General features: G+C 39.3%; 1 protein-coding gene across 1 annotated transcript in view; it reads right to left on the reverse strand.

Annotated features, from left to right (window-relative positions):
• Window positions 1-1,447: 1,447 nt before the first annotated feature.
• LOC122806107 (actin-like protein 6B) overlaps window positions 1,448-18,927 on the reverse strand; it is a 298,586-nt gene continuing 281,106 nt past the window's right edge. The window contains exon 15 of the mRNA XM_044076345.1: window positions 1,448-2,548. Coding sequence (XP_043932280.1) covers window positions 2,468-2,548 — 81 coding nt within the window. The 3' untranslated portion in view covers window positions 1,448-2,467. The remainder of the gene's footprint in view (window positions 2,549-18,927) is intronic.

An 18,927-nucleotide genomic window follows, 5' to 3' on the forward strand; every position in this document is an offset into this window, starting at 1 on the left:
TAGACAGCTTAGACATTATTTATATAAAAGTAAAGCAATTCACAAGTATAAGCAATTTGTTTCTTTCTTTTCATCCAAGGACTTTGGGTTTGCCTTTTTCTAAGCAAACCATCTCTTCCTGGATTTCTAAGGCCATTTCCTTTTGTTATTCTTTTCATGGCAAATGTCTTTGTCTGTCTGTAAAGGCACATTCTACTAGGGTAGTTACCTCCTCTGGTGCCCTTTTCAAGGGTTTGGATACCAGCACCATCCTTAAGGCTGCTATTTAGTCGTCTGTTCATACTTTTATTAAACATTAGAAATTGGATTTTGCTGTTTTTGCCAGGACTATCCTGCATGGCTTTATATAGGGCTCTTCTATGCCTTCCTCTTCCCAGGCTTCTTCTTAGCTCTTGTAAAGAATACTGCAACAGTGATATGGAAGGACATAGTACAGTTGTGTAAAATCTTACTATAACCATAGATGTCCTTCTCTTCACTGTTGTAGTATTTGGTCCCTCCTTCCTTCCCCCTCTGTTCTAGCTCTTGTCCTGTACTTCTGTTGCCCTCCTGACCAAGGGGTCCTTTTAATTTCTCCCCTTTTTCTTTCTGAATGTACATGTTCTCTTTTGTCGATAAGGGTATTCTGTTCCTCCTGTGGCTTTTTAGTTCTGAGTGCTTGCATCCGTATATCACCTTAATGCCCTATGCCTTATAAAGGGTTATACCTGTGACATATGACACTTATAAGACCAAAAGGCTTTGGTGTACTGGACAGATACTGGGCTATTCTTGGCAGGAAATTCCTTATGTAAAGAATACTGTAACAGTGAAGAGATACATAAGATTTTACACAACTGCACTTTCATTCAGCATGTTTAGGATGACATAGTGCCATGCTTGCCCCTACAGCTATCTCATAGGCTGGCATGGGCAGCCTACATAGCAGGTACAAATAAGTTCCTCCTTGCTTATTCATTTACCACATGACTGGGGTGTTGTCTGTTTTTACCAGGAGACTCCCCCCCAAAAGCCTTGTGTTTCTTGAACATAAACACTTGTCATGTGAGCTTCCAAAGCTTTTTATCAGGCATGTACTTTAACCATGGACCAATCATTTCATGATAGATTATTTTACTTGACTAGTTGTAAAATAAACTATTCACATTGCTGATTTCTGCCATTAACAGTCTACAAAACCACTTTCGGAACACAGAACCCACAATTCACTCAGCCACTCATATGATGAAACGTAATGCAGAGGCAGCAGTACCTCTAGTGAGCATGGGTGTTATCATTGTGGAGTTTGCATGCTGTCCTTGTGACCATTTGGGTCTTCACTAGATACTCCGGCTTCATCCCAAACATGCTGAATGAAATGAATACAGTAAAATACAAACATGTATTTATGCAGGTACATGCACATATTTATGCACACATATAAAGATACAGATATATACACAACACATGTATTTTCTTTTTTATTTATCCTTGCCCTTATTACTAGCTGAAAAGGATCTGTTAACAACCAAATCACGTACCCAGTTAACAAACAGATAAATAAATACATCAAATGTTTTAGTATGAGTAGTTCCAAATGTCCCTACTGCTGAAGTTTATGCCAACAGATACACCTTCATTAAACACTACAATTTTGAAACACAGTTCACAGCCAAAGCAGAATTTGTCATAGCAGGTCGCCAAGTTCTGAGGTTTCTTTTCTTTCACAAGTTTTCACTGTTCAGAATTTGTTAACATGTAAGAACCTGTCAACTGGCAGAATGTTGAAAGCAAGACTATCGTTCAGGCAACTACTGCAATAAAACCATTTCATGCAGGTCTACTATCCCACCTTTGCCTGTCTTAATGAAAATAATTATTTGCTCTTTTCTAGGTTCATAGTTTTCTTTCTTCAATATGGTGGGAAAGAAATGATGAGCATTTTGACTGCTTTTGCTTTTAACTGAATTTCTTTGCACTGGATGACAAGATACTGGCTCATAACAACTGTTGTGAAGAATTCTGAAGACAATTATTCAATAGGTAAGTAAATACTGGCAAAGATACCACCAAAGTTAATGCAGATGCCTATGTAGCATTCTACTCTAGAAACATGACATAGAGCACCGGTCTCATGATTATCTTCTTAAAGTGTGAGCAAAATTTAAAATGGAGGACTGCAGAGTGAATGGATATGTGCAAATCAAAAGGCTGTTACTGATCATAACATGGACACGATACTAAAGTGTTTTTTTTTTTTTTTTAATGGGGAGGCCTCCTGTAAGACATGGTAAGAAATGTAAGTTAAGAGGAAGAGCATCTCCCTGAAAGTTAACAGAGTATGTGAAAGGTATTAAACTATCTAAACACAGATTGGTCCATCTCTAAGAACAGCATCATTTAAATAAAAAAGTATGATGTGGTGCACAAACATAGCTCAATTTTCTTAAATAACATAAATACAACAAAGGCTGTGTGGTCTGTCTTCTCATGGACATTTTCTCTCTACACACTGCTTTCCTCCTTCTTCATATTCCTGCTTGGAGATCCACATCTGCTGAAAAGTACCCTAAAAGAACAAAAAAAGGTAAGCTGTAAGTAAATTCTTCTGATAAACAGGAAAAAAGCAAGAGAGTGATAGGAAATCTTTAGTCTACCTTTTAATTGCAGCACAATAAAGACTGATTGATGTTTCTTTTTTACATCAATAAATCCTATTTCTTATGGGAGGACTCATTGCCTCTGAGGGTATGTAATCAATCCAAAGTTCAAACCTATTTAATAAGGAAAGATATATATCTCAAGAACCCTGATGGTTGTTCTCATCTCCACACTAGAACAGGAAGTCAGTAGCATTTAAAGAGTAAGTGCAAAGGTGTACAACTACCTGCCAGTGGAGTGCTGAAGTGGTTCCTTGCTGTTGTTGGCATCTTCAGATTGAAGAATATAAGTGTTTTAACTGTAAAGTTTTAAAATGGAAGTATAAAAACAGTTTTTCATTTCTATCACTCATATTTGTTTTTTTCCACGCCCTACAGCATGTGCCATGTTGTCACATGTAGTGATGACGTCACTTGGATGGTGAGTTTTGTAAATACTGAATACAGGACTGGCATTTGTGTCATCTTTAGAAAATTTTAACTCCTCATGCTGTATTTGGTAGTCAGAGTAGGAGGGGGAGTTGAATATTGTTAGGTATACATACTTTTTATCTCTAGTTTCAAGTCCAGCTTCATGTAGAGATTAGTGAAAAGTTTTGATGGATGGCAGCAATTTGTACCTCTCAACTGCTATGTTTTTTGAAATGTGATGTAATTCAAAAAGGTGTTGGGGAGACAAAGGACCAAAACTGGGGACAATTTCCAGTTACTACAATTCAACTGAACAGTTGATAGTGCAACATGATTTACAGCAGCAAGTACTTTAAGTAGGGAAAAAATTATGAACTATGAATCAGTTATGTTCGGCTTTATTGACCAGATGTTACCCTCAGTGATTTACCTGATAGTCTAATTTTTTTTTATAAGGGACAGAGCATACATATGAGGCAAAATCAAGGGTATTGTTCAAAATACTGGACTGCTGAGAAGCATGGCTGAAAACATGGAAGTGTTTTCTGACCATTTCTTAAGTAAATGCAAACTAAATACGTGTTTATTTGCTTGGAAACCTGTTGTAATGTTAACAGTAAAGACAAAGGTAATGGGTGCTGTGACGCCCGTGCACTGGCCCAGTAATCAAGAAGCTTCAATCCTCAACACTAACACCAGTGAGGGGCATCCATATTGGGAAGGATAACAAATACACACACACACACACACACACACACACACACACACACACACACACACACACACACACACACAATAAAGTACAATTTTCCTTAACAGCACACAGAGATCACAGTCAGTCTGGGGCTGGTTTCTCTCTTTCTCTCCAGATCCCCAATAAGACTCCCCACTGGCACAGCTATAGGGTACAGGTCTCAGCCTAGTGGTCAAGCTAAAACCTCCAGCACCCTCTCTGTCCAACCAGTGCTTCGTGTCCTTGCCCAAGTAGCTGACACACACACACTCTTTAAGATATGAGTTATACACAAACACACAGACACTCCTGGGAAAGGCTGGCACAGGTTCTTCAGCTATGCCCCTTCCTGCCATGCTATAAGGTAGTAATCACCACCAACAACCACAAATATCAGCTACAAATAAGGCCCTTACCAAGGGGTGTCCAATTATTGCTGTGCAATATTATTATCCAAATGGTAAGTGTGACTGAGCAGCAAGACTATTGGAGTGGCTTTGTACAGTATCACTATATATACATGCAATGTACTCTACAGCTTAAATTATCTCTACACAAAACAGCCACAGTTGGAAGGTTTAAAAATATTTAATAATAAATAATAAAAACACAAAACAATACTTCTTACTACACACTGCTAGTCAGGAGTTCAGACATCACAGAAAAAATGCTTAAAATAATACACTAGAATAGTTCTGACATAAAAATAAAAAAAAACAACTAGTCTAATCGTCCTATTTCCTAGCTATTTCTAAGAGAGGCACTAAAGTCTAAGATCCTAATTACATACAGACACAGGCAGTGTGCTTGTGAGTTGGATGTTCTCAAGGCAAAACCAAAATGGTCTCTGTCTGTCTCTGAGAAAGTCCTTTAAATTAGATAACACATCCTGCTGACTCATTTTAGATTGCATCATTCTTAATTATGTGGTTTCCCAGGCTAACATCAACTCTACATTAACATTTCTTAGTAAGCTTGCACCTGGTCAGCAATACAGCAATTAAAGACATTATATATGTAAAATCTAGCAATTAACTCTAGTCTCAAAACAACAGGAATAATTCCTTCATCCAGACATCTTGGCTCCAAGTTTTGAGATCAACAATTATACAATGCTTGACTTATCAGCTTTCCTCAGCAGTGGTTACATTTTTGCAGTTCAACATCCAAGGTAGCCTTCACATATCTTCACAGGTGCAATGGGTAAAGCAACATAATATGTTTAGTTGGTAGTCTTTCTTACTTATAAAGCGAGTAGAGTGGATTTTCTGTCAGAATCATTTTTCTGTTAAGTAAGGTGTATTCAGTGTTGCTGAACTATGTTAATTTTTTCAGCTATCCAGTGAAAACTTCAAAAAGTAGACCTGAGTAATTAAGGTCAATAGCACATGAGAGATCTCACCATATCAGATGATCTTTGAGACAATTTTGTTTTATACAAAAAAGTGAAATAGTTGTATATGGCCTTACTCTTGCTCACAGATCTTATGCTTGTGACATGAATGGCTTGACAGTCCATTCACAGTGCAGCACAGCTGCACCAGGGATGAGAGGCTAATGAAACTGTTCTTTAAGATGGGAAAATGCAGGGGAAACTAAACTATGTTGTACTAAAACTGTAATGAATTAAGAAAAATATACAAATTATTTTACAAGTAAAAGAATATGCACTGTGTTTGCCTTTTTTATTACATATGTAATATTCAAAAGATGTGTGAAAGTGTGTATAATTATACATTTGCCAATGTTGTAATGTACTGCAGCTTGAAAGTGAAAGACACTCTGCAGCTGCTGCAAATTTGCAGTGCTTGAAGTAAAATGCTCCTTGAAGATGTCACTGTAGGTATTCAAAGGGTTATAACCTTATTTGGTAATTCCACCATAAATATGTTAATTGTGGAAACAAAAAGGCATCTTCCAAAATTCAAACTGAAGCCAACTGGGAATTTTGCTTAGGATTCATATAATAAGGGGAAGACTGTTGGATTTTCCTTCTGAATTGTACAAACCGAAAGACAGCTGTACATAATTTTGCAGATTCTCTTTTTACTTTAAACAGTAATGAAAGGTACAGCACAGTATATCTTTAGTTAAAATGTTACAGTGTCGGTGGCACAACAGGTAGCTTTGGCACAGAAGGCTGTGGGTTCTACATCCACACCAGGTAGATTGATTGCTGACACTGCTGTGCAGCATAAAGAAGGTACTGTACTCCTGAGTGTGTTATCCTTTGGATGAGATGCTAAACTGAGACCCCATCTACTTGAGTTGATGGCAGCTTATGTGGATGTAAAAAAATCCTACAGCACCTATCAAAAAGAGTAGGGTCCTTTATTTGTATACAAAAATAACTCTTATTTACAAAATATTTACATGTAAAAAATATATAAATATACAAATCTGTTTACAGAGATTCATAATGTCCTTTACAATCATGCTAAAATTTCATCCCTATTAGACTCCCACTCCTTTTTCCATAACCATCATCTGATTTTACTTAATACCGCTGCTAAAATCCATTTACCATTAAACATAATTGCATTTATTCTTTCACTCCATATAACATAAAATAACTTTTATCTATTCCTTTAACATATTCTTTACTTCTTATAATGTCCATATTTAATCATATCCATGTTTATTTAATCTGCTTTACATAGTTTTCCCCATAACATTTTTACTTTTTTACATTTCAAAAACACATGATCAGTAGCTTCTTTTTCCTTGACAATGTAAACATACTTCTTCTTTCAGCTTTTCCTGGTTAGGGGTCGCCACAGCGGATCACCTGTCCGCTCATGATTGGCAGTGGAGTTTTATGGTGTCGAGTTGCCAGCCTGGCGCCCAACCTTCCACAGAAGGCACACACACGCACACACTCACACCTAGGGCGAATTTAGAGTGTCCAATCCACCTACAGCATGTCTTTGAGATGTGGGAGGAAACCCACGTGACCACAGGGAGGACATGCAGACTCCACACAGAAGGCACCCCAGCCGAGGATTGAACCGGAGAACCTCTTGCTGTGAGACGGCAACGATAACCGCTGCACCACCGCGGCCACCCAACAATGTAAACATACTACTTTTCTTTTTATATGGCAAATTTCTTTTTACTGGCAATTTATCTATTACCAGTCTCCACAAAAAAATACTGACATTCTACTTTCTGATTACATCATTTCCCTCTTATTTTTACAGCTTTAATTTTTTTTCATCTGTTAGATTTCCAATGGTTTTACATAGTAATGTTCTATCATTATATTCTTACACCATCCTTTTCTATCTTTTTCTACATCATACATTTTTATTTTCCACAAAAAATATTTTTCTTGGTAACATTTTATTTCATTTATACACTCTGTCTCTTTTACTCTTGTTTACCACTCTAAAATCTACCATACTTATACATATGTATATAGTTTTACTACTAATCTCTCATCTTTTTCATTTATCCACTTTAACCCTTAGTACAAATTTAATGAATCAGCATATACCACTGGGTTTCATACAAAACTCCTCTTTTTACTAGGTTTAATCTAGAACCCCATACAAATGAAAAAACTATCTACAATAATTGCTTTTCAAACACTGCTGGCAGCATAAATACACCTCTTAAGTATACTGTTTTTTCTAACAGTACTGAATTTATCAAATAAGCCTTTTTTCTGAATGATAATTTATAGGTTTTTCCAGAAAAGACACATTTGTCTTATTTCTTCTATTGCTTTTTTCGACTGAATTCTACTTATATCTTTATCCCCAAATGTTATGCCTAACACAGAAACTTCATTCATTGTAAAATATATACCAACATCACCTAAACCTTTATTTTCTCTTTATTTTAAGCCAACTCTCATCTCTAGACACCCATTTGTGCAAATTATTACTTTTATCCAAACTATTTTTTCTTCAATTATTATAATTTCAGCTGCACGTATTAACAGAACTAGAATTCTTAATTCTTCAGGTGTTAAATACTCAGCCTCTCATTTTATAATTTATTTCATATACTGTCACATTCATAACTAAGGCAAAGAGTATACAATTCATTGGACATCCCTGTCCTGTACCACTCTTAATATGTCCCGTTTGGATTAACCATCCATTTACAAGTATTTTTATTTTATTATTACTATAAGCTGACATACATAACTTCCTAACTTTCTCTTTCTTTATTACCCATAAGATTTCATGTCCAATTGTGTCAAATGCCTTATTAAGGACTCCTATCATGATTTTCCATTGTCTTATATTATCTACAATTTCTCCATCAATAATAATTCTTGACAACCTTTTCTCTTTATACTGTATATGCTGTCTTCTATAATATTCTCCATTTTAGTTTCAAATCTCTTTTGAACTCTTTTTATAAAAATCTCATAATCACTATTATTCAATACTACTGGTCTCCAGTTTTTTTAACTGTCTTCTTCCATATGAATTTAAGTATTCTACTACATAATTCTTTATATATAAAACCTTAATTTAACCACTCATTTAAAATCTTTAAAATATTTTTGCCAATTCCTTAAATTTTTATACATCTCATATCCTATTCCATCTGGGCCTGCAGCTGAATCTATATTTACTTGTCTTAATACTTTAACTCATTTAAATAAATTTTGTTTTTCCAACTCTTCTTTTTTCTGTTAACTTTTTTACTTTCCATGTTTTTTCACTACCTTCTTTTTTCTTTAAACATTTCTTGTACATACTGTACTACTGTTCATAATCTTTTCCTGAGTTCCTTCTATTTCTTCTTTTACATTTTTATTTCTCATTACACTACCATCTTGCTTTACTAATTTGCTTAAACAACTTCCTACTTTTCTTTTTTCCTTGTGAAAAACATCTTTGCTTACATAACAATTCTTGTATTTTTTATTTCTTTCATATAATTATTTTTCTTTGTCAAATTACTTTCTACCATTATGTTCTAAATCTTCCAATGCATCATTATATATTCTATTCTTCTTTCTCCACTTTTCTCACATCAATACTGCCGCTGTAAAAATATAATAACCTATCCAAACTTCTCCCTATTACCCTTGGCGTCCCTCAGGGCTCTATCCTCGGACCTCTACTCTTCTCCATATTCATTAATGACCTTTCTACTAATTTACCTCTACCTACCAGCATACAATACGCAGATGACTCCACTTTGATTTGTAAAGGAACCACCTCATCTGAACACCAGTCCATCACCCAAACAGTATTTAACCAAGTAGAAAACTGGTTCCAACAACGTCGCCTCCTCCTTAATGCCAAAAAAACTAAACTATTACTATTTTCTCCAACTTTTAAATCCACCCCAACAGATTTCTCTATTATATCCATCGACGGTACAATCATAGCTCCTGACCCAACTACAAAACTATTAGGTGTATTGATTGACCACAACCTCAACTTTGACTCGCATATTAATGCCACTATTAAAACTGTAAACAGAAAACTTGGATCCTTATATAGGATAAAACCTTTTTTCACCCCAGAAGCCAGAACTACTATTGCCCAGACCCATCTGATCTCCACCCTCTTCTATGCCTCACCAGTTTATATTAATCTTTCCAAAAGCAACCTAAACAAATTGTCCACTTCTTATAACAATATTGCCAGGTTTGCTACTGAGTCCTCATTTAGAACTCATCACTGTCTAAATCTCAAACTTCTTGGATGGATTGAACTAAATAACCAGCTAGAATTTCAACAACTCTCCATTATCCATAAAATTCTGTACCAGCCTAGTAATACTCCTATTCTCAGTAGCCTCATCTCCCCCTACAAAAACCTTACTAACCTTCGCTCAGCAAATAAACTACTGGTTACCATCCAGAAATCCCACAACAAGGCTGATGATTCTCTTTTCTCTAATACAGTAGGGAAGATTTGGAACAAGCTTCCCACAAAACTTACATCTCTCTCATCATTACCACTCTTTAAAAAGCAACTAAAGATTCAACTAAAAACACAATGGCTCTGTCCTTGTACTAACCCTGACTAACCCCCCCCAATATAACATTACTCTATAACTCTCTTCCAATAACCCTCTTTGCAGTATTAGCAAATTCATTCCGCACCCCCTTCTTAGTATCTTATTCCCAAGCTGCTTGCACTGAATATGCTCCTAACAACCTTGCCTTCTTCAGTGAGCTCTTAACTTTCCACCTTGTATATAAACCAATCTATTTCTTTCACTATGACTGTAACTACTTCCCCATGTACATACATTCAATAATTCTCTTACTTCTCAGTGTTATACACTTTTTCATAGGCATTTTACATCTTTACAAAGGCACATTCATAACCAATATACTAATCAAGAATATATATCTCTTTCCCTTGGTAATAATACTGTATTTTACCTTATTAAACTCAGTAGTCACAATCTGTATATTTTTAGTTCTGTATAACTCAATTTTATGAAAAAATTCTTCAGGTTTATGTACTGTATATATTGGATGGATTTTGTTTGTCTTGATTTATTTAGTTTAAAGTGGAGCTTTTCTCCCCGGGCCTCTACTGAAAATGGACATGTATCCAGTTAGACTAGCCTGGTCAACAAATGTAAAATAAAATAAAATAAAATAAAAATAAATAAAATATTTTTTTTAATTTTCCTTAAATATATTTCACCATTCCTACCAAACATGTTCTCATAGTTCTTTCTTGTTTTTTCCATTTTAAATACACAATGGTTAATCTCTTTTTGCTAAAGTTACATCTACTATTTTTCTGTATTTCTAAATAATATGGTTATTCCAGAACATCTCTCATTTCTCAAATAACAGATTATCTTTCCTCTCCATAGTTGCTCAGTTTGAAATCTTTCTTTACTTGTCAAAAATCTTGTGTCCTCTAATATAATTACATCTACATCACATATATTACACCACTCCAAAATTCATATTCTTCTTACTATATTCTTAATACTATCCACATGTACAGAAAAGCACTCTAAAATGTTCATTTCCCCTTTTCCTTAGATTCATGGTTTCATAAGTTCATAGCCAATTGCTAGGCTAGCTTTCTTAATAGGCTATTCTAAGCCTAACTAATTTCCTTCCTATAGTTGAGAATCAAATAATGTACCCTGCATCTGTGAACCAAACACCTTAATCATTGTAACAAAGCTCAAATATTTAGGTGTATATATTATTTTTCATCCATTTCATTCTTTTTTTCTTTTGTACTTATCCCTTTAAGTTTTCTTTTTCTGTCTTTTACCGTTTTACCAACAGAATTCTTTTTTTCTTTGTACTACCTCCCAGTTTAGTGTCTTCATCACTTATTACAAGAACTGCTGCTATGATCTCTATTATTTTTATTCTCATCCATTTTTTTCTATGTTTGGTATTTCTAAAAGTTCTTCTCTTTGTTCAGCTTCTTTCTTTTTTCTTATTCTTATTTTTGCAATCCATCCATATATGTCCAATTTTGTTACATTTATAACATTTCAATTCACACTTTTTGCATCATGCTTTATTTTCCCACAAATATAACATTTTCTTTTGTCAAAGTTACTTATTAAATGCCCTTTTCCACAAAAAAAAACATGTTTTGGGTTGTCCCCAGTATTTTACAATTTTACAACACCTTTATTCCCCTCCATATTTGTCATGATTGGTATATGTATATTTTTCTCTTTAGATTTTTATCATAGTATTACAATCCCAGCCACCAGTCCATAAACCCTTTTGCCATCTTTTGCAATGTCCAGTACTTCTTTACATAGAGCTTTCAAATGTCCTTTCAAAGTCTTTCTTTCTCCCTCTGTTTGAACCTGTACACAAATCTTTTTTGTTTCCCTGTTAAATGCTTTTATCACATACAAATTCCATGGGTTTTAGTCTTTCTTTTTTTATATTTTCCAAGAAAATTTTTCATTGAAAAAACATTCTCAAATATAATGTCACAAAATGTCTCTTTGTTAATAAGAATACATGCTCTTACCTTATGTGCTTTTAAGGAACTATTACATTGTCCCACACTTCATACCTGCCCATTTCTTTGTTTTTACTTTGAATCCTTACCACACACTTTTTTTAATTTTCTACTGCCTTCTTTTCTGCTACTCCACTTTTGCCTTCTTTTACTTTGTGTCTGCATATGTTTTCTTTTTCGTCTCACTATTATTCTTTAGAATTGTCTCTGTATCCTCCTTTTCTATTTTCTCCGTAATGTCCCCCAAGGAAACATCTCCTTCATTTTATGGGTCACTCTGCACCATTTCTTTAAGTACATTATCCTGCAACACTCCTGACTAGAGTGTTGTAATTATACAGCCATCATTTGCTGATTCATCTCCATCAAACAGGTTTCTTCAAAATATTTCCTCAGAATCCTGCACACATTCTCATGTCACGATGTTTGCTTTCTCCTTCACTTCTTTCACCAATCCATCATCTCCTTCTCTCTCCATCTGCCTCCATACTTCTCCAGGCAGCCTCTGCACCTGGAAAAGAAACAGGAAGTGCTCCTCCAAAATGGGTCCCACTTACAAAGAGTAGGGGAAGTTCCCTGATACCCTGGCAAAATTTCCCCTAGTAGTGGTATAAATACCACCTTGGGACTCCCCTGAAAAGAGATTACTAGCCTAGTGGGATAACCCAGTTAGTGAATGATACATTAAATAAATACATTAAAAACTGTGTTAGGTCTAGACAAGCTAATAAGAGTTTGGTATATGTTATCTATGTACAAAACTAAAAGTTCTTAGCAAAACAATTTAAGCTTGCAGATTTGCCTTTCAAGTGAAAAGGTTTATTTTATTTACTTCTTATAAAGAGTTTTAACTATTCAGTTTTAGATGCTTCTGGCTGATTAATTTATGAGCTTAAAAGTCTGGTCATTGAACTGGTGCTATCAGCTGTACCTATTATACACTGACTGTTTATACTTAAATGTCTCCATTCAAACATTTAAAAGTTGGCTTATTTTAAGGGCAAACAGTAACCTGTGTTCTTGGTTTTGGCAGCCTAGTCCAGCTGTTGGCAATGTTACTCCAAATTGGTGGAGAGAGTGTTGATACTGGAAAGTAGTCATTTACTACCCCCTTGGAAAATACTGTGTGCAAAATTATTCTGGATAAGTTTCAAATACTGTTAGGAGACTGAAATGGGAGGATTGGTCTCAGTCTAAGGTCAGTGAAATCCTGGGAGGGACAGGGACTGTAACTCTTGATCTGAAGCTGTGCAATGTAAAACCTATTTAGGTGTGTCAGGTATCTGTGCTTACCTGAAACAGTAACTAACTGGCTTGCAACAGTATGGATTGAGAGGCAATACCCCTGCTCATCACATACTATCAGTGAGATTTAAATGCCAATTCTCAACAGTCCCCAGGCGGGGGTGCAATTAGGAAATTCAGAGGAGAGAGACACAATCCTGAATATCTTGTGAGATGTGCTACCACATTATAGAGTTCCAGGGTGCATCTGTATGTCACCCAGTTCCTCCATTTGAGGAATGACAGCACTGTGTGCATTCCCAGCTTTAATTCAGATATGTTAAGGGTGGGCAAAGGACATTAGTAAACAACCTCCACTTACCTGCATACAAACTTCACACCCCACACAGAAAGATGATTTTCCCAGCATTGTAATGTGGACGAATATAAAGGTCACCTGCAATGAAGATGTACATTTCCAACACTCTAACATAACTGTATTCAGTAACAAATGATTACTTTGTCAACAAATGAAATGTAACCATACATACACAAAGCATATCCCCAAATACTATTATGCAGTAAAGTCCACATACAGAGGGAAACATATAGGTTCATAGGTTCACACTAGGCTATCTGCCCTAGGGCATTTATAAGCCTAGCCAGAGTGTGTGTGGCTTTCACCACCCCTTAGGATGAGAATACTATACCCATTAGTTTGCTGTGCCTCTGTCCAGCAGTGACACAGAGATGATTCCCGGGGTAAACCTACGATCTCCCATCCACTCATCAAGATTTCTCTTGAACAGAGTCAGTGAGGGGCTCTGCCTCACATGGACTGGGATTCTGTTCCACAGTGTAGGGAGTCTCTGGGTGATGAATCTGTCCCTCCAGCACGTCCTATTTATATCTGTGTTGAGGTTTAAGTCTCTTGCTCTCGTGGCTCTGGTGGATTTGGATTTTTTGAGGTGGAGCATGTCCATTAATTCTGGGTTGGACATGGCCTTGTATGTCAGGCACAGATCACCTCTGAGCAGACGGTATGTGACTGAATAGAGCTGGAGTTTCTTCAGTCGGGCAGCGTATGACATATGTTTGAGCCTTTATCCTTTTGGTGAGGAACTTTTGGGGTCTTTCCAACTGCTGCAGGTGTCGGGTAAGGTACATTCGAATGGGGCGTTGTACTCAATCATTGGTCTGATAAGTGAAGAGTACAGGGGTACAATGACCTCTCCTGATCTGGATGTGAATCCCTTCATGATCAGGTGGGCAATGTAGAAGGTCTTCCTAACCACTTTGGCAATGTGAGTGTCAAAGAGAGGTTACTGTCAACTTGGGTCCCCAGGTCCCTGATAACTTCTTCCGTGTTTAATGGATTACCACCTATGTGGTAATTAGGGGTTACCTTGTTTTTCCCAAAGGGTATGACTATACATTTTTTGGCATTTAGCTTAAGGCCATGGCTCTGGCACCAGTTATCCATTTCTATGAGACCTCTCTGGAGGATGTCTGTGTCTGATGGAGTGTCAATTATGGTGCCCAGTTTGCAGTCATCTGCAAATTTTGTCAGCCACAATCCCCCTATGTTTGCCTGCACTTCAGAAAAATAAATGCCGAACAAGAGGGGGCTCAGGACTGAGCCCTGTGGGACACCGCTCGTGACCAGCTTAGAGTCTGACATGGCACCAGCAACTCTAACCCTGTGGGTTCTGTCCTTGAGCCAGTTTGCAACCCATCTTGTGACATATGGGTTTACATCTAAGCTGGTGAAATTTTCTATGATGCCCGAGTGGGGTATTGTGTCGAACGCTTTTGCTAGGTCAAGGTAGGCTGTGTGAACTGCCTTACCCTCATCAATGGCCTTAGTGACTGTTTCGAAAAAGTCGACCAAGTTCAAGAGGCAGGATCTGCCCTTGACAAAGCCAAATTGGGTAGGATCCAGTGTCTGTAGGTCCCTAATGTCTTTATTTATGAGTTCCATTATGATCCTCTCCATAGCTTTGCAGACAAGGCTCGTCAAGCTTATGGAGCGGTAATTTCCAGGGTCCGTAGAAGCACTGCCTTTGTGGAGTGGGACCACAGTTGCCGTCGTCATTCTTTGGAGTGCGTATCCTGTAGTAAGGCTAAGATTAAACAGCAGCCTTATGTGTGGGTTTAGTTCCTCATTGAGTTAGGTAGCACACAGCCGGGGACACCGTCCGGTCCCATTGATGCTGTGTTTTTGCTTTAGAGAGCAGCTCTCACCTGGGCATCTGAGATGTTTGGGAGGCTAGACTCTGGTGGGATAGATATTTCTCCTTTTGGGGGAGGAGGAGAAATTTGCACTGAACCTGTCTGCCAGTATGTTGGCAATGTCTGTGGGTTCAGTGATTTTTGTATCATTTTGGACTAATTCTGAGCATATCTGGGAGTTTCCACCCAGGTTTCTAACATAGCTAAAGAAGGCCTTATGATTGTCTTTTGTGTCTTTAGTGATTTTTCTCTCAAAGTTGGCCTTGGATGATTTTATGAGTGATCGTAGTTTTTTGCTAGTATTGATCAGAGATGCCTTCCCTTTTAGGGATTTTGCTCTGTCATGTAGTAGCTTTCTCCTCTTGTTGTAGAGTTTGTTTATGGCTGGGGTCCACCAGACCGGGTGCCTGCCTTTGGTGGAAAGGGTCTTGATTTTATTAGGGATTGCTTGATCCATACATTCCTGGAGGTGCTCGTAGAAGGCATTTGTAAGGGTTTCAGCAGTGTGGGTTGTGGTTTCCACTGGCTCGGGGGCCTTGAAGGATACCACTCCAGTCTTAAGAAGTGTGAAGTTTGCTTTTGAGAAGTTCTTCACTGTGGTCTTTTTTGCTGGGGTTGGGGGCGGGATGTGGATCTCCAGTGAGATTAAATTATAGTCTGATCTCACCAATGAGGGATATACTTCCGGTGTGGAGCATTTTGTCCCCATGTTTGTGATGATCAGGTCTAGTATATTTTCTCCTCTTGTGGGAATGGTGACCAGCTGTTCCATAGCATTTGAGTTTATGAACTCCAGGAACCTTTGGGCTAGGGTGTTGGGGCTTGAGTAATGTCCCCAGTCTATGTTTGGGTAGTTGAAGTCACCCAATATGATGGTGTTTGGAGAGACATTCATACTCTCCAGTGTCTTCAGGAAGGCTGTGTGGGTTTCCTGAGTTTGAGAGGGTGGTCTGTAGCATGCTACAAACTGTAGGGCAGTTTTACCTATGGTTAATTGCACCTGGATGGTCTCCGATGCTTCGTGCGTTGCCACTAACCTGGAGGTGTGGGTATCCTTTATGAATATGGATACTCCCCCTCCTTTTGTGGTTTGGTCTGGATTTTGGGGCCGGAACGCATGATATGAGGTATAACCTGATAGTGCTGGGGTGCTCTCAGGAGCCTTGAACCAGGTTTCAGTCACAGCACAGACATCGATGTTCTCCATACTGAGGAGGGCTTCAAGGGCGTGCATCTTGAGGTTTAGACTTCTGGCATTGAGCAGTATTACCCTTAGATGTTAAGTTGTCAATCTCGCCTTCATTCTTGCTGGATGGGTTCGGAGGGCACTTGCTAAGCTCGAGAGTCACTTTTACCAGCTCGAGGCAGCCCCATATCCCATGATGCAAGGCGGTAATTACCCAGATCTCGTTTGCCGCTTCGCTAATGAGGTCATTCTTTTTACCAGCTCCTGGTAAGTGATATTTTTCTTGCTATTTGTAAGGTTTTAGGTGTCTCAAAACTCTAATTTTTAGTCTTTTAGTCTTTATATTCTTCAGTGTACTTTATTCACTTAGCTCCATACCCTTTTCCCCTTAGTTCATTTAGTTTCATTGTTTCGGGCCTTAGGCCTTTCCCACCCTCACAGTTCCTGTCAGGATTTCCCTCAGGTGTGTGTGTGTTGTGTCACTGTTATAGTAATAACTAATTTATTAGTTATTAATAATTTTTAGTTGTTAGTGTCTTTGTTTGGACTGATTGGTGTGTGTGAGTGTTTTAGGACTGAGACATGTCCAAAGATACTAGGGTCTCAGGTTTCAAGAAGTGTGACTCGTGCTGTCAGAAGATGTCTCTGACAGATGGTCACACTTCTTGTATTTATTGCCTGGGACCCCTACACCTGCAGGACTCCTGTGCTATATGTCATTCTTTCAGCCAGAGAGTCCTGCAGGAACGTAGAAATAAGTTGACCCTCAGGGGTCTTCTTAAACCAGAGAGTTCCCCGGCTAAGGTCGGCTCCGGGAAGCCCTCCAAGCCTTCCAAGACAAAGGCTTCGGTTTCCAAGTCTGTGGTCTTGGTTCCGACTCTGCCGGAGTCGACATCGGCTCTGTCCGGAGCCGATCCTTCCTTGTTGGAAGCTTCTGTACCGGCGCCGGTCGACGCCGATACCCTGGCTTCGGCACCTGTGTCGGCTCCGTCTGGAGCCGACACCCTAGCGTCAAAGCATGTCTCGGCTCCGGCTGGAGCCGAGATATCTTTGTCTCCTCTCAGAGCCGACAAGTTGTCGGCTCCGCCTGGAGCCGAACGTTCTTCGGCTCCGATGGCTCCGTCCAAGAAGAGGTCTAGATCTCCTTCTTTGGAGTCTATACATTCGGCTCCAGCCTCTCCCTTGCTTTCGGAGTGGAGCCATCGGAGCCGATCATCGAGGTCGTCCAGGCTCTCAGACCACGACTTAGAGAGAGTAGTGAGTAGGCTATTAAAATCACAGGCACTAGCCCAGATGCTCCATAGCCCGTCTCATCAGACGTCAGCTATTCTACACCCCCCTGAGATTCCTCCTTCGACTCTCCTACAGAGTTCGGAGCCAGAGATTATTGGTACCGTGACTGTTGCTGCATCGGAGCCGATACCACACCTTTCAGCTCCGTCGTCCTCAACTCCTATCTCCTCCTTGAGACCTTCCTTCGAGGGATCCGTGCGTCGGGCTTCCCTGGTCGGTTCCGAGGGGGCGAGTGGCATCGGACCCTTGCCCGACCCCATTCTCCCTCTCGGAGCTTTGGCCTTGGTGAGCTCGACCCCGACATCTGCTTCGGAGCCTTCCCTTTCGGTGGGACCAGGGATCCCTGTTTCTTGGCGGGATCTCGGCCCTCCCTGGAAGGGGAGCCTTCGAGGTGATGAGGAGTGTGCTAGCCCCAGAGCTTAGCCAGCAGTCGGTTCCTTTAGCTCCTCCCTCTATGGTGCCTGTAGATGCCTCTTCCCGCTCTCTTGCTCCCGGACACAGAGATCTATCGCCCCAGGTTTCCCCATTGGGAAGGACTTCCTCTTCCGAGGTTTCTCCTGATCCTTCAGGTGAACCCCCACGTAAGAGGACCTGCAAGAGGAAGCATTTAGACTCCCCTGAGTCTACAACATCAGATACCGATTTAGATGAGTCGGAGGGGACCCCAAGATCTCCCTCTGAGGATGTCTCCTTTTCAGACATCCTTGAAATCCTCAAACAGAGGGGGAACTGGTCCTCCATTAATCCCTCCGAGGATGAATCGGTATACCTGGAGGCTTTTGGACCTCGACCCTCCACCTCCTGGGTGTCTCCGCCTTTCGACCCCCTTATGGAAGTCATAGCACGAAAGGCGTGGGCATCTCCTGATTCGGTGGAACCAGTCCTCAGGAGACCTTCAAAGTTTATCACGGCCCCCGCTGAAAAGCAGTTTCTTACTAAGGGTGTCCCGCTTGATGCCATGGTGGTGGCGGCCGCCACCAAGAAGGAACTTGCAGATCCTTCCATGCCAGTCCATCCTCCTAACAAGGAGTCTAGGACCATGGACAGGTATGGCAAGCGGATGTTCTCTTCAGCGACCTTTGCTATGCGTTCGCTGAATTATTTGTCACTTCACCAGACTTCAGAGAGACATCCTCAAAGAGCTAGGTGAAGTAGTACAGGATCCGTCAGCAGCAGGGGCTCAAGAAAAGATCACCTCTCAGCTGGGAATCCTAAATTCCATAACCAACTCCTCCATGCGGCTCATTTCTTATGCAGCCGATGGGG

The sequence above is a fragment of the Protopterus annectens genome, chromosome 7.part0 (assembly GCF_019279795.1).
Source record: "Protopterus annectens isolate FY-2018-M chromosome 7.part0, PAN1.0, whole genome shotgun sequence".
Lineage (NCBI taxonomy): Eukaryota > Metazoa > Chordata > Ceratodontiformes > Protopteridae > Protopterus > Protopterus annectens.